A 14,093-nucleotide genomic window follows, 5' to 3' on the forward strand; every position below is an offset into this window, starting at 1 on the left:
TTAGTATTTACGAAGACGGACAACTCGCTGTCAGATTTTCACTACATATAGTTGAATGCCCCAGAGAACCTTATGATCTTAAAGAAAATAATTTCGGCGACACCTAACAACAAATAATTTTGCGTTTCTTGTGGTCGTAATAATTAAATGTTTTGGTAACGGTATCTTTATATCTTATCGATTCATTTTACAGCGCTTTGTCTTTTACCACTTCGGTAACCTTGCACAGAGGTAAAGCTGAGATCTGGGCGAATTGGTAAGTATTCATACTGGTGAACAGCGCAAAAAGGCGGGACAACGACAAGACAAGCGCTGTCTCTCAACTGGGTTTATTGAAGGACGGAAGGGTATATATACGAAAACATAACACAACAAAGTAAGAAGATAGGGCTTACGCGCACAAAGTTCCGCTGCAAAAAGTGCAAGTGCGCACCCGAGTACAAGAAAACCGAAGTTCTGTTCCGCCATAAAGATAAGCTCACGCGCGAAATAATGGAAGCGCATCACATCCACAGGCAAGGTGACGAATGCATCAGCAATCCTTCCGTGACACTTAGCAACAAGGAATTAGCATGCATAACTTCCCATGTGACATAGTTCTTGATTTTCACGGCCCTTTTCACACTATCTTCTTACTTCTTTGTGTTATGTTTTCGTATATACCCTTCCGTCCTTCAATAAACCCAGTTGATAGTGAGCGCTTGTCTTGTCGTTGTCCCGCCTTTTTGCGCTATTCACCAGTATGATTAAATGAACGGCGGCGCAACAAGAAGAACACAACAAGAGAGGGGACACCACATGCGCACATGCGCATGTCCCCTCTCTTGTTGTGTTCTTGTTGCGCCGCCGTTCATTTCATCATGCACCAACTCGCCCCTCAGGCCATTCTTCTGAAGTACCAGTATGATTGCACAGAGGCAATGCTTGTGGACTACTAGCTTGCTCGGCTAAAAGAAAACGGAGTGGACCCTTTGCTCAGTTAAGCAGCTCACGGACCTGCACCAACTAAAGCTTCACCTTTCCAAGCTAATTACGCTTCCCGTCGCAGCCACTCGCTCTGCGCACTGGCGGTTTCAGCTCGAGAGTCTCGTTTCATTAAGTGCGTACTTGATTTACTACCAACTGTTCCGCGCTCATACCTCACACGTTACCGCTGTCTGGAGTCTGCTGGTAACAGTTCGATTCAGTGCCGGCAATCTCATTAAGAGACCTCGCAACACTGCAGAGCAGCGTATGGGGCAAAGGCTTGCTGGTCCATAGGCCTCTCCGCTGTTGACAAACGGCGCTCGCTGGGCTACGTGCCCGGATTCATGCGCGGCCCGTTTTCGCGAACACGGGCGCAGCCCACTTATTCCCGCGAGGCGTCACTGTTGCGTCACACTTATCGCCCCCCATCTGTCTCGCAGTGCGAAAGACCAGCGGATTACATCTGCGCCGTCGCCGCCATCGCCGGCCTGGTTGCTGTCTAACCGCAATTCGCTCTCGGCGGCTGGCGCATAGGCAGATACCATCGGCCGCATTCGCGACCAGCGAGCGACCAGTTTTCCGCGGAGAAATAGATGAGGACGTGCAAGAGGTTGAGCGAAAGCAAAAGGAACGCACCGAAAGAAAGCAAGAACGTCGGCAGAAAATCGTAGTGTAGCTAGGAGACTCCTGTATCGGCCACGGTCGCTTAACCCTCCCTTGAAAGGTGGTTATCCCGAGGTCATCGCTTAACGCAGCTGCGTTGTAGTTAATCTTACCTATTACGCTCTTTCTTGTCAGATTAGTGTAGTCCGTGAGGTGCCGTTCGAGCGGCACAAGCTGTTGTCTCAACTGCAGTCGTAGTAGCGGTGAAGTAGCGCCGTTCGTTCGCCCCGCTTGACAACGTTCTTTTTGTCAACACCTTTTACTGTTACTTATTTTTCCAGCACGGTTCAGTTCACAGTACGGTGATGTGAAAGAGATGCTATAATTAGAGGAAAAACACAGCTTTAGCATGACGTCAGTGGTGACACACGCATAGTATTTCTCAACGGAGGACGATAATTTTAGCGCTCAAGGTCGTGTTGAATGCGACCAAACAAACATTTAAAAAATACTCGACGCTTGCTTACACATCTTTCCCCGACTCGTCCCTGCAGGGGAATCCCCTGAGCTGCCGAAATAAGACCGAAAAAAAGTAGTGACTGAAAGTTCAGAGTGCTGTACATTCTTCTTTCGCGGCACTGTGGCAACGCTCGGGGCGACCATAGAGTTATATTTCAGTTCATTCCATGCAACAGACCTCATATCAAAACAACAGATGACAAAAAAATATATGCTTGCATTTTCAGCTGCTGGTAAATTCGGCATCGTCCTACTTTTCGTTTACCAGCCAGGCTAGCCTTCCACTTCACCTTCCTATTTAGCGACTGCCATTGTAGAAAAGTGACCCTAGATTTCTTTTTAAATCAAAATGAATTTTCGCTCACAATACCGATACATAGTATGTATTCAACAGTAAGGGTTCCAGTAAATATATGAACTGCAATACATTGTATTGAAAGCATCAGGGCGTCGCCGAGAGTTTTTGGACGACTAAATGCGAGAGAGTATGAGTTTTTAACTGAGAATAGAAGCTTAAAGGGACACGAAGGATAGCTCCACACAACTTCAGTTGTGAATGAAAATCGAATCTACTGCTTTTTCCTCGCATGTTAACGTTTCTGCGGCAGCAAATGCGCAATTATCGCTGAGAAAATGCAGTTAAATATTTTCCCGCCACTGGATTCAAACGCGCGACAATCTTACCAAAAAGAACTCCATGATAACCGTCTGGAAGTGAGTGACGGTGTTGCCTAGCCTCAGAAATCTAGGCCCAAGGATCAGTCTCGACCCACTGCATTTTGTTTGAAACTGCCCCGGTAGCGAGACCTGTATTTCTTTTTAGTAACGTTTCTAGAGCAACGTTTTTAGGTAATGTAGTGTTTTTGTTACTAGATCCCTGTAAATAATACATACAAGCCATCTGAAATTTGTCCTAAGTGCCTGAAGTGTCTGTTTATGAAAGGTGGTGGGGGGGGGGGGGGGGGGGGCGAGTCGATCTAGAGCGGATGCACATTTTATATTAACATTAGGTGCACTGATACGGATTGGTGTACGAGTATTACAGTGATCCATACTTCACATCGCGGTACATAACTACACAATTACGTCGTTGAGAAAGATCTGTTAGATGGATTTTCCTGCGCGCCATGAAAAGGTTACAAGTATCACAGGAGCCATGCGTTGTAGCGAATAAATAAAAAAGGAAACGCCAGTAGACTGATAATAAATGGCTCCACAAAAGATTTCTTTGGTGTGCTGATGATTTTTTTTCTTTCTGTTAGCACGCTGGCATCTGAGTGCAATAACAGTGTCGTCTTTGAAATGTTTTCATTTGACGAACAAAAGCCACGCTTGATGACGTAGCACACTGACTTCGGGAAGGGTCCTCAACGCGTAGCCGCGCACAGACTCTGTTCTTGAGGCTTTCAGTGTTTCATGTTTTAGAAAGCAAAATATTCTGCTTCTCTTGATTCAGCAATGACTGACACACGATCGTCCACTGATGACCTAATTCCCGACCTTGCATTGCAGAATGCTCGTGGACACCATGAACGACTATTACGCGCTGCCTTTCTACCACGCTGTCGCCTACTTTTCCGGCTGCGTGACATTTTTCCTCGTCGATGGGTTCAAGGAGCGTTCGATATCAAAGGCAAGCCTTTCCTGTCCTAACAAGACAGCAATTAAGGGAAGAAAAATCATCGCTTCCGCGAATCCGGCCTTCTGGCAATGAAAGTACAAAGAAAAAAAGAAATTGACTCGTTGCAGGGCGTAAACTTTTGCGCCCAACAAAATAGTTCTGCGAGCATTGTGTACGGGGCCTTGTGTTAATTAATAAAAGTGCATTTTTTATTTGCAGCATGATTACAGATTTAAACAGTCACCCCTTTACTCTCATAGCTCCAACCTCATGCTTCGACAGTGGGAGGAGTGTTATTACACATTTCTATTCGATGTTATGCCGGCTTAACATTTAAACTGTTACATCTTGCATGCCCTTACTTGCATGAAATATATACAGGTACGGTTGGCAGAAAGAAGCCAGTGTGAGTTCACTGAGCGATGCATAGAAACTGTGCGACTGGCCTATTCCTTAAAACTCAATCTCCTTCTGCATGCGTTCATGAATGAGCACTCAGCGATTAACACACGGGTGCTAGAAATTTATGTTAATGCATTGTTCTCGGAGCGGTGGAAAGTATCCTTATGAGGGGTATTCTAGAAACGCGCACGATAAGCATGCTTCGGCATATCCAAGAGGTCGACGAAAGTTTAACGTCGAGCCAGGTAAGAACTGTAACTGAGGAGCAACTTACGATGCAGCTTTCCATGTAAAAGCGAAAACAAAAGCACCGAAATGCTCCTGAGCAACACAAAAAAGGTTTCTACTGAGCGTAGGAAGCCCAGTTTACTTTATAAGTATCAACGGATAGGAAGAATTCATACATAGAGCCCCCTTTCGCCCTTAACTTTATGCGCAAAAAAAATGGAGCCTCCTGTCGAAAAAAGTCAGAAGTCGCATATTGCAACGGCGATTTCTTTATTTCAACAACTGAGAAAAGTTAACAAAACTGAGGCTGAGTTTATGAAGCCATCCACAAGACTATTTGAGCTCGGTACAAACATGGGCTATTTTGTCGGATAGCGATTGGCCCGCCGATTTACCACTACAGACACAGATAGAAAAATTGTGCTTGTAAAGAATTAATATATTTTAATTCCGCCAGCGTGGCTCGGTGAATTTTGTTGATCTTCTGCTGATAACGTGGTCGCAGGTTGAATTTTTGTCGCTGCAGTCATGTTTCCATGGCGTCACAATGCAAAGACGCCCGTGTGCTCCTCAGTCACTCCCCTAGGGCGCACATATACGTGCTCAGCGTTTCGCTTCGGTGAAAAGAAAAATTCATCAATAAACCAGTTGGTTTCCCAAATACCACAGTGTTAAAGATTGCAGCAGGATCACGGTTTTGGGGGCGGATGTCCAAGCTACGCAAAGCGTACGAACGCGCGAAGTACGTTGTGAAATCGAGTACCTTACTCGCCAAAGACAGTTATTGCGTCCCACATTAGTCTGCTCTGAAAACGAGGCATGAGGCAACCAGCTTTCTTAGCTATTCACCACAGAACGCTGGTTAGCTTTTATTGCTGCGTTTCGCGCCATTCTCAGAAACTTCTCACGAAGACAGGAAGCCGGCACAAGAGCGTCCTTGAAGCCAGGAGCTTCCAATGTATGAGCTTTCCACTTAAAAACGCTTTCGTCATTTAGCCTCTGCTTCACTTCTGTAGAGCACGGCGAACGTGTGTGCTTGAGCCCGTTCGGCGAGGTACACGGAATATTTCAAGGCTACGGAGAACCGCAAGAATTAAGCACGAATAAAAGTAATAAACGCCGTTCACTGTGAAATCTCCGCATGACTTCGAGAAAGAAAAGAACTGATTGAGAAAGCATCGCAAATGCTCTCTGCGACCGACATCCAGTGCACTTTTTATTAATTCGTGTTCCTACGTGACAGAGCACGGAAGGATGATGTGAAGCGCGCCATTTTTGAACTTATGTCACGATTAATTAAGACGAAGACGCGCATGAGACAAGGGGCTAAACGCGATTTACGAGCAGAATTTTGCAAAAAGAAATTATTCTTCCACTGGCTTTGCGTCAGCAGGAATCTCTTTGGCTGGAGCGTAATGCAATTATAAGCCAAAGATACTGCTGATACTTTAGCTTAATTATCTGTAAGCTAACATTTCTCATATGCTTGTATTAGTGTTCCTGTTTTATAAAAAAGCAAATATTCCTCTTCTTCAACTAAGACGGAAGCAGAGACGCTGAAATCTGTGCTGTTTTGTCAGAGCTATTCTAGTTATCTTTGACAGAGAGCAATATACAAATCAATCTATTACCCGAATAACAAGTCATCAGAATCTTAGCCATCCATGTTGAAGAATGAAGGCTTTGTAAAGACCGCATGCAGTATGCCTTTTTCTTTCAGATCATGGTAGAATAGAATAATCTGCCCGATCATGTTTTATGCGGAAAGAGCAGTGAGAAATTCGATCTGTTAATTCAATTTTTGAAATAGTACCTCCCGTCTTGTTTTTCTATAATTTTCGCTTTTCTTTCGGCACGGCTACACCTCTGCAGACTACATTTTTGGCACGCTATTGTCGCATGTATATTTATGACTAATTCAGTTTTGTTTTGGTCCTGAGTAGAAATGATAGTATTTTACAAAAAATGTAAATAAGTAAGCTAAGAATGTACCATTATCATGTTTTGTGTTCGCTTTGCAGCACAAATAAATGATTTCATGTTGAAGCAGATGTGAGAAAAAGCGCATGTCATGGCGTTGCGTTCGCTCTGGATTGCGCTCACGTAAACCTTTCTATCTACAGCTATCGGACTCAGCAGATGCCTCTCCAAAATTGTATGAGTTCAAGAGACGGTACGCTCGTAAGTAATTAGAATAAGAGTTATGGAAGTCTTTGTGAAAAGTAGGCGAAGGCGACCATAGGGCCCTGTTCGCAACTTCGTGTAACTTCTCACCAATCAGCTATTTCAGGACCCGTAGCTTGCATCAACATGCGCTCAAGGCAGTTACGAACGCCTTGTGCGACGTCGTGCACGATTTTTTTAAGCGACCATAAAACTGCAACAATGCGCCTGTTTGGTCTGAAAGCTCGGCGGTATATACAACGATGAGTTATTTCTTATGACAGATTATATCTCGATCTAGTTTGCTAGATTTCGAGTTCTACGTAAACACGAAGGCCATAAATATAGAGGTTGCATCAAACAACTTTAATCTCACTTCGACAAGGCACTCTTTAACCACTTCTCCCTCCAGGAACACATAAATGATTCTGATAAGAACATTTTCATTCCTAACTGTTAAAATCTATAGGACTCAGGGGCGCCATAATGTCGTTTTTACCCTCTCCATAACCTCTTAAAGCCGCAACCGTTTTAGTGTCTACCTCGCGACTGCACTAAAATGGATCCTTACTATTGTCTCCCAATTTAAACGGTGGTCATGTCACGCGCATTTTCCTCACACCTTGTCATGGCAAAATCTAACTTCAATGTAGATAGCATATCACCACGTGATCTCATTCGCGCTACAGTGCCTGGTCATACAATACCATACATGCATTTCCCATGAGAGGCTCATCTAGAATATGTCTGCTAACGAGGTCTAGTCACGAAAGAGACTTGCCAGAAAGTAATCCATTCTTCGCAAACATCCGACTTCAAACCCAAGATTTCAGCAGGCGATGCCAACGACTGTGTCCTTAATGAGAGTAGCAATGGCTCCCAGAGGCGGAAATCGAGAGAAAACAAAGGAAGTAGGATTCGAATTGACCGAAACAGCGAAAATGAAATTACCGCTCCATTACTTATACATTTATGCAGTCAAAACTTTTACCCAAGCAGCCCAGGCAATCAACCCAATATTGGGCAGATGAATGGCTTCACTCTGGTCCTTTGTTGGAGCGGCCTTTGCCAATACGTTTCCAATATTGGGCCGGCTAGCTGCGCTGCTTGGGTAGTTTCTGCTCCTCTTTTATGCGCTTAAGAAAAATATTTTAGTGAAGACTTCGCCGGAAAGGCGTCCTGCAGTCTCAAAGGCGTTTTCCATGATTGGAAAGAGATTGGGTCAGGACACTTAAAAAAAAAGCGAATGTCAATAAACGCAAACAACCTTTAGCACCATTGTGACACTGTGACACTGTTAACGCGATGCAAAAGGAAGGTGCAACGCGGTGCCTGGGAAGAAAGATAGCTTTAGCGCGACAAGCGGCCATTGCCCCTGTGCTCTCCCATTAAGCAGCGCTTTCTCGGTTTAGCTGTTGTGAGTATTCGCTGACTCTATACGTCGTTTGCTGAGGACACTTACACTTTTTATTCTTTTGTTTTCACAGGCTTTGCAGGCGCTCGCATGGTGCGTGTCTCTGGCTTGCGGCCTGTGCAGCTTGTTCATGAAGATCGGCTGGTACCAGCATAGAAACCCAGCCCCAGAGTCCGCGAAGCTGTGCGCAGCGTTCTTCGATCGCATTCTGTGGTCGCTGTGCGTGTCGTGGATCACATTCGCATGCTCAACGGCACGAGGAGGCGAGTGCACTCATAAGCTTTTAAATACGTCACGTAGGTCGGGATGCAGCAGAAGAGTTTTGAGAAAAGAAAATGGCTATTAATAGCAACGCAGTCACGCAAGATCATTGTAAAATCGGCTGCGATAGTTTGTGGGATGCGTGCGCTCACGCAAAAAAATTATTGCAACCCTGCTTCACGACTAGGCCGCCTATGGTATTGATATCAACGTACGGATCATGTACGTCTCATCATACTTGCAGGCTTTTCAGTCAATTGGGCGGCGTGACGGTGCTGGAATAAATTCTTTCCGTGCGTCGTCCACATAGCGTAAACTTTTTCTGCCAGCCATACATATATATCTATGATGAAAACAATGTTATGTTAAGTATGCAAGTACAGGAAGGTTGTCACGTGGGTTGAAAACCATATAGAGTTTGTAATTCGTAGCGATCAAAGTGGCGGAGAAACCAAAGCATTGAAGAGGCAGAAAAACAAACATGTATGCAGCGGAACGGTGAACAATGCAATGTGAAAGCTTGGTAGCACAGCCCTCGTGAGAGGGTGTCAAAATAAAACAAAGGTATATTACTTGCGCTGGAGGATAGAGATGACTTCAACAGTGCTAAAAATCACGTTGGCAGGTAATAAGCCTCTAATGGAGAATGTGCGCCTTTCGTTTCTTCGAGACACCGCTGTTTTAGTACGGCCTCCAAGAAGTCTTGCAGGGGCGACCATGGTGACGCGATATTCTATGAAAGTGGTGAAAGGCTCCTGAAAATCGTGGATGGATATCGTTCTGAACCCCGCAAAGAATTACAGACTTCTCTCGCTCAATGATTACTCCTTTCGCCGATCGCTAATACTCATAATATACTCTGCCGTTGCCGGGCTGTTCGGTGTTCTCCGGGGTAGTGCTGCAGTGGATATGACGCGGTGACTGAAGAGACCCCGTGATAAAGGAGAACTTGTCCCGTGGAAAGCAGTCAACGATACACCAGGCAGTCGGTCTGACAGCTGTCCGGCCAGTCTGGTTCCGCTTGAGCTTATGTGGAGATCACCGAGTGACCCCCTTTTATTTCTTCTTTCCCCAATTCTTCTTTCTGCTGCTTAGTGCATCCTAGTGTATAGGTTACGCTAGCAGCTTATATGTTCTCCCCCGAATCGCAGGTTGGCTGTGCGAGTTCCTCTCGTGGGACACCTTCACGCCCCTGAGCCGACTCTCTTTCGGCGTCTACCTGGTGCACTCGCCGTTCTTCCTGCTCACATTTCACATCTCCAGAGAGCGAATATACTTCTCGCACTTCGTGATCGTAAGGCGGGGAGCGATGCTTGTTCGCATGCTCCTGAAAGGTTTCTTTTTCCTTCCTCCTTTGTGTAGAGAAACTCCAGCACAGCAATATATACACTCTTTAAAAAGTGGGTAGTGCAGCAGTTACTAACTGTGACTTCAATTGCTACTTTTTTAGTAAATATTTACTAGCCTGTCCCAGGTAGCTAGCAAAAGTAGACCTTTCCTACTGTTTTGCTACCTATCGCCGCTATTTACTACAGAGGGCAAAACACGTGTCCAGAACGACCCAACTGTGTGTTCCGAAGCTCCGAAGCCGCAACGACCAGGAAGGCAAACAATGACGATGAAATCATGTCAGTTTGGCTGCACATGCTTACATTCAGACCGTTCTTAACCACATGTTATCGCTAATATCGCATGTTCAGCCCGAAACGCGCTCAGAATGTGTTCTAGACAAGCGTTTTGCCCTCTGTACCTGGTTAGTAATCGTTCCCTTAATCCTAAAATAATGTCGCAGAACATAATTGACGAAGTATGTTGTGTGAATAAGTATTTATGATTAACATTTCTGCAGTGTAGTGCAGTTGTAGACTAGCTTGTTTCTTGAATTGCAGTTTGATAATTAAGGCTGGTATTTTAGGTCAACGTGCAAGAGCCACTAACCCCGAACTGAGAGTCATATTGGGGAGTATATAGGGCGGAGAAGGATTTGCAGATACACGTGTCGTGCTTGTGTGACTCTTCCTTAGTGTTTTTCTTGCATTCAGAACCCCTGCGTGTACCCGGTAGGAATTTCTCATGCCATCGCCTGGCATAATTTGAAAACATAACGCCCAATATGACTAAATCTAAGCGTGTGTGGCTTATGGTCAGCACACTCTGGTGGCTCTCACTGGCATCTCAGTGGCAGGAGTAAATTGAACATATACCCTTTTAATTTTTTCATTGTACGCAGATTTAACAAGCCACGCCAACACACTGCAAAAAACCTAGAAACATATGGGAAAACAGCCTCTACCAATTTTGTTTGTAAATACTTCTACCCTTTCGTGTGTGACCAGTGCTCTTCACTAGCTTCTTGAGAAAATAACTTTCACTAGTTCTACTTTTACTACATCCAGCTACTAAGAAAGCAATGACATTTGTTTTTGAGACAAGCATCTGTGCAGTAGTTAGCTAATTCTCCAGCCTTTTTCTTAAGAGGGTTAGGCATAAGTGTGGGCTAATTGGAAATCCACCCAAGCCTTGGTCACAAGCCAACCACGAACGACTCGTCAAGGCAGTCCTAGCTATAAACATACGTAGACCTCTGTAGGTGTCTCTGTAGGAGAATAAAAAAACGGATTCTGAAGATAACCCTGCGAGGAACACTCGTGTGTGGTACATATTGCTTTCATTACGTATGGTTTTTTGTGGAAGGAAGGACTAAGTGACTTATTAAGTACGTAGTGATAACTCGTCTTCCAGATGAGGCTGATAAATGCGGGTGGGGCAGGAAACGACGGAAAAAGCGGGAGGCGTTCATTTGGGTCTTGGTTGCAGCAGCAAGCCACATGGCAAGCACGAAGAGACAGCGGCGCGTCTCGTTCCCCAAGCGCCCATAAATGGCGCAGACAGCACGCCTTTCCTATTATTGCGAAAGCAATACTAGTTGCACTTTCAGCCCCTCGCGTAGCGAGGCCGGTAGCTGCCATATTAGCATATTGGATTGGATTGGATTGGTAGTTGTACTTTCAGCCCGTCGCGCAGCGACACCGGTAGCTACCATATTAGCATATTGGATTGGATTGGATTGGATTGAATTGTATAACCGATGCATCACCACAAGTCTAACCACAAGCACCACCACCAGCTACACTACCAGCTGAACCATGGCGTAGCTACGGATATTGCTTTCGCAATTACCGGGCTTAACAAAGCTAAGCCACAGCCATTTTTTCTTCCCAGCGAACCTATCCTCATCGGACAGCTTGAGGCGGGTCATTAGGAATCCTGGGAGCAGACCGAAGGCGGATATCCGCTGTCCGTCGTGGTTAGACATACATTTGCGCGTTTTTTCGCTGCCGGCAGTGCCACCACAAAAAACAGCGGTGAAGAGTGGTTGGCGACTGTAAATTTCAAAACAGTTTTGCAACTGCCCTATGAGGTTATCCTCCGTCATAAAGTCGTGAACATTGGCGTGATTGTGAACATCTGCGAAATAAATAGTTTTACATTATTTTACGATGTGTTCGTTAGAACCGGAGGTGTGGCTGTGTCCGAGCACCCTACTTCTCTGACAGAGAAAAACAATCATGACGGCGCGGCCTATTTTAGCGTAGAGCAAGTTGATTCCAAATTTCCACTTCTATACATTCTTTTTCCTGTTCGTACTATGTTTGCTGTCGGTCATCCAGCGCTCTCTCCCCATCCACAGGTCACCCTCTTCTTCTCGGCTCTGGTGTGGTGCTTCTCCCTTAGCTACCTGCTGTTCATCGCCTGCGAGGCACCTGTTGGTCGGCTGGACAAGCTGGTCTTCGCACCACGAGCGGACGCAGTGCGGAATTCGGAATGTGGTAGCAGAATGCAAGCCACGAACGGTCAGCAGCCCTCCTCGCCTATGCCGAAGAACGCCGACTCTGTATGCTGCCAGAACGGTCCTACGCAAGACGAAGGTGTCGAAAAGAACAAGGTTCTCATAATTATAAATGGCGAGACGGTGTGCTATCACCTGTGAGCGCCCGTCATGAGAACGGCCGCGAGACACAAAGAAATCACGAGCGATATACATTCCCGTTTTTTAATGAAGAAAAAATGGTCCAGAGAGATGCCGAATAATTTTTAACTGATGATTGTAAAAGAGGACCACGCAAGAAAGTTAAAAACAAATCTACAGTAGGATACCGAGGCCTACTCTAATGAAGGATCGTTTACTTTTCCTTCGCATTACACATGCGGAAGCGATTCCGAGAGGAGGCGAGCGTAGTAGTGGGTGGCACAAAGTCAGGTGGCCGGATTGGAACAAGAAGTTTGCGTGGATAGCCCTGTAAACACGTGCGTGCGCCGACTGTAGCCCCCAAGCAATTCGTTGATAAAGTTATTTTTTGCACTCTTCTTGCTGCAGCAGAAACGAAAGATATAGATTGAGTGAAGGGAGGGTGAGGGGGGGGGGGGATGTATTTGCCTACAGACGTAACCGCAGAATTAAAGTGTCTGTTATTTGCTTGGTGTACGTTTAGGAATCCTATGAAATCGAAATTATCCAGGGGCTACAAAGAGAGGCTCACCTCCCAGTCAGTCCTCATCATCACAGTGTAAAACTTGAGTCGTTGTAATTGTATTAAGAAAATAATTTTTGCTTCCTGTTTGAAGGCGGCTTTTTTAAAGAGCAGCCCAGTTTACATGAGCTAGCTGGGTTCCTTTTCTCATCCGCAGCGTCAATGTTTACAAATCACAACCGGGTCTATTGCTTGAGACGGGTAGAAAAGCGTCCTGTGCGCGTGGGTTAGAATTTTGTTAAACGCTCCTTGGCTTCATGAACGCCTCTGATTCAGTTCAGAAAAACAACAGAAAATCCAGCAAGCTGAGCCTAAAACCGCCAAGCCAACCCACGCACGACTTTCAAAGTTTTATGTTCTGTCGGTGCTGGGTGGATTCGATATGTTCTCTCTCAACCCTGTGCCGCTTCCGCTTACTTGGGATAATATCGAGACAGTTACCAGCCTCAGCGACCACTCATGGTTACCATTTTTTGGAAATCTACAGAAGTCTGTTGGAGTATTGAATACACACACTTACTTATCAACGCGGGAGGGGCCCATTTTAGCATTATTTAATTTTTTTGACTTCTACGCTTTAAGCATGCCTGTCCATTGGACGTGATTGCTGATCTTGGGCTTCACAGAAGAACCACTTCGTTCTTTTTTTTTTTCGCTGGACGTATTTCCCTTCCTTTCCTGGGAGTCACAGCCATGTAAGAAAAGAGCATTAGAAACACGGTTAATAAATCAAGGTTTAGTTTGTTTGTTTTGTACAAGCCTGCGTGAGAAATTCAAAGTTACTGCTGCGTGAAGCCCCCGTTCTCACAGCAGGCCTGCGACTCTCTACGTCACCGTCGCTGGAAAAATCCCTGCCGGCGTTATGACTCTGGTGTGTGCTTGCCGCCGGTTCACGTACGCTGGGCCATTACTTGCGCTGCGAGAACAAGTTTGGCGTCGATTATGTATTCTGTTTATTTGCATGAAATCCCATTAAATTGTTAGTGCATTTTTGTTAAGTTTCTTACTGTGAACAAGCCTAGCAAAATATAAAAAACCCGCCTAGAAACTGCTCTCAGTGTTTCCTGCATAACTCAATCGTCATTTTAGGTTTCGGAAATCTAATCTTGCCAGTTACCACATTTCGCAGCTATAAGCGTGGTTTTCGTTTTTGTGGTTTTATCAGCGGTCTTCGTAGCCGGCTGCCCGTTCTTGAGGAAAAACCGGCTAGAAAATCCTGTGCCCCTCACAGAAGCCTGCGCAATCACTAGGAACAGAAGGCAAGAAAACAAAAACCGGCCTTGAGAATGAAGTAAGGCCTCAAGTGCTTCAAGATCATTACGTCTTCGGTTTGGGATGCATAAAATCGAGAATGGCATAATATATGCGGTGAGCAATATTGAAT

At 45.3% G+C, this 14,093-nt stretch overlaps 1 protein-coding gene across 1 annotated transcript in view; it reads left to right on the forward strand.

Annotated features, from left to right (window-relative positions):
* Window positions 1-12,550, forward strand: part of LOC149354394 (nose resistant to fluoxetine protein 6-like) — a 48,050-nt gene extending 35,500 nt beyond the window's left edge. The window contains exons 12-15 of the mRNA XM_089575978.1: window positions 3,601-3,721; window positions 7,990-8,179; window positions 9,329-9,471; window positions 11,869-12,550. Coding sequence (XP_089432104.1) covers window positions 3,601-3,721; window positions 7,990-8,179; window positions 9,329-9,471; window positions 11,869-12,168 — 754 coding nt within the window. The 3' untranslated portion in view covers window positions 12,169-12,550. The remainder of the gene's footprint in view (window positions 1-3,600; window positions 3,722-7,989; window positions 8,180-9,328; window positions 9,472-11,868) is intronic.
* Window positions 12,551-14,093: the final 1,543 nt, after the last annotated feature.

The sequence above is a fragment of the Amblyomma mixtum genome, chromosome 3 (assembly GCF_055824585.1).
Source record: "Amblyomma mixtum isolate Tamu chromosome 3, ASM5582458v1, whole genome shotgun sequence".
NCBI lineage: Eukaryota > Metazoa > Arthropoda > Arachnida > Ixodida > Ixodidae > Amblyomma > Amblyomma mixtum.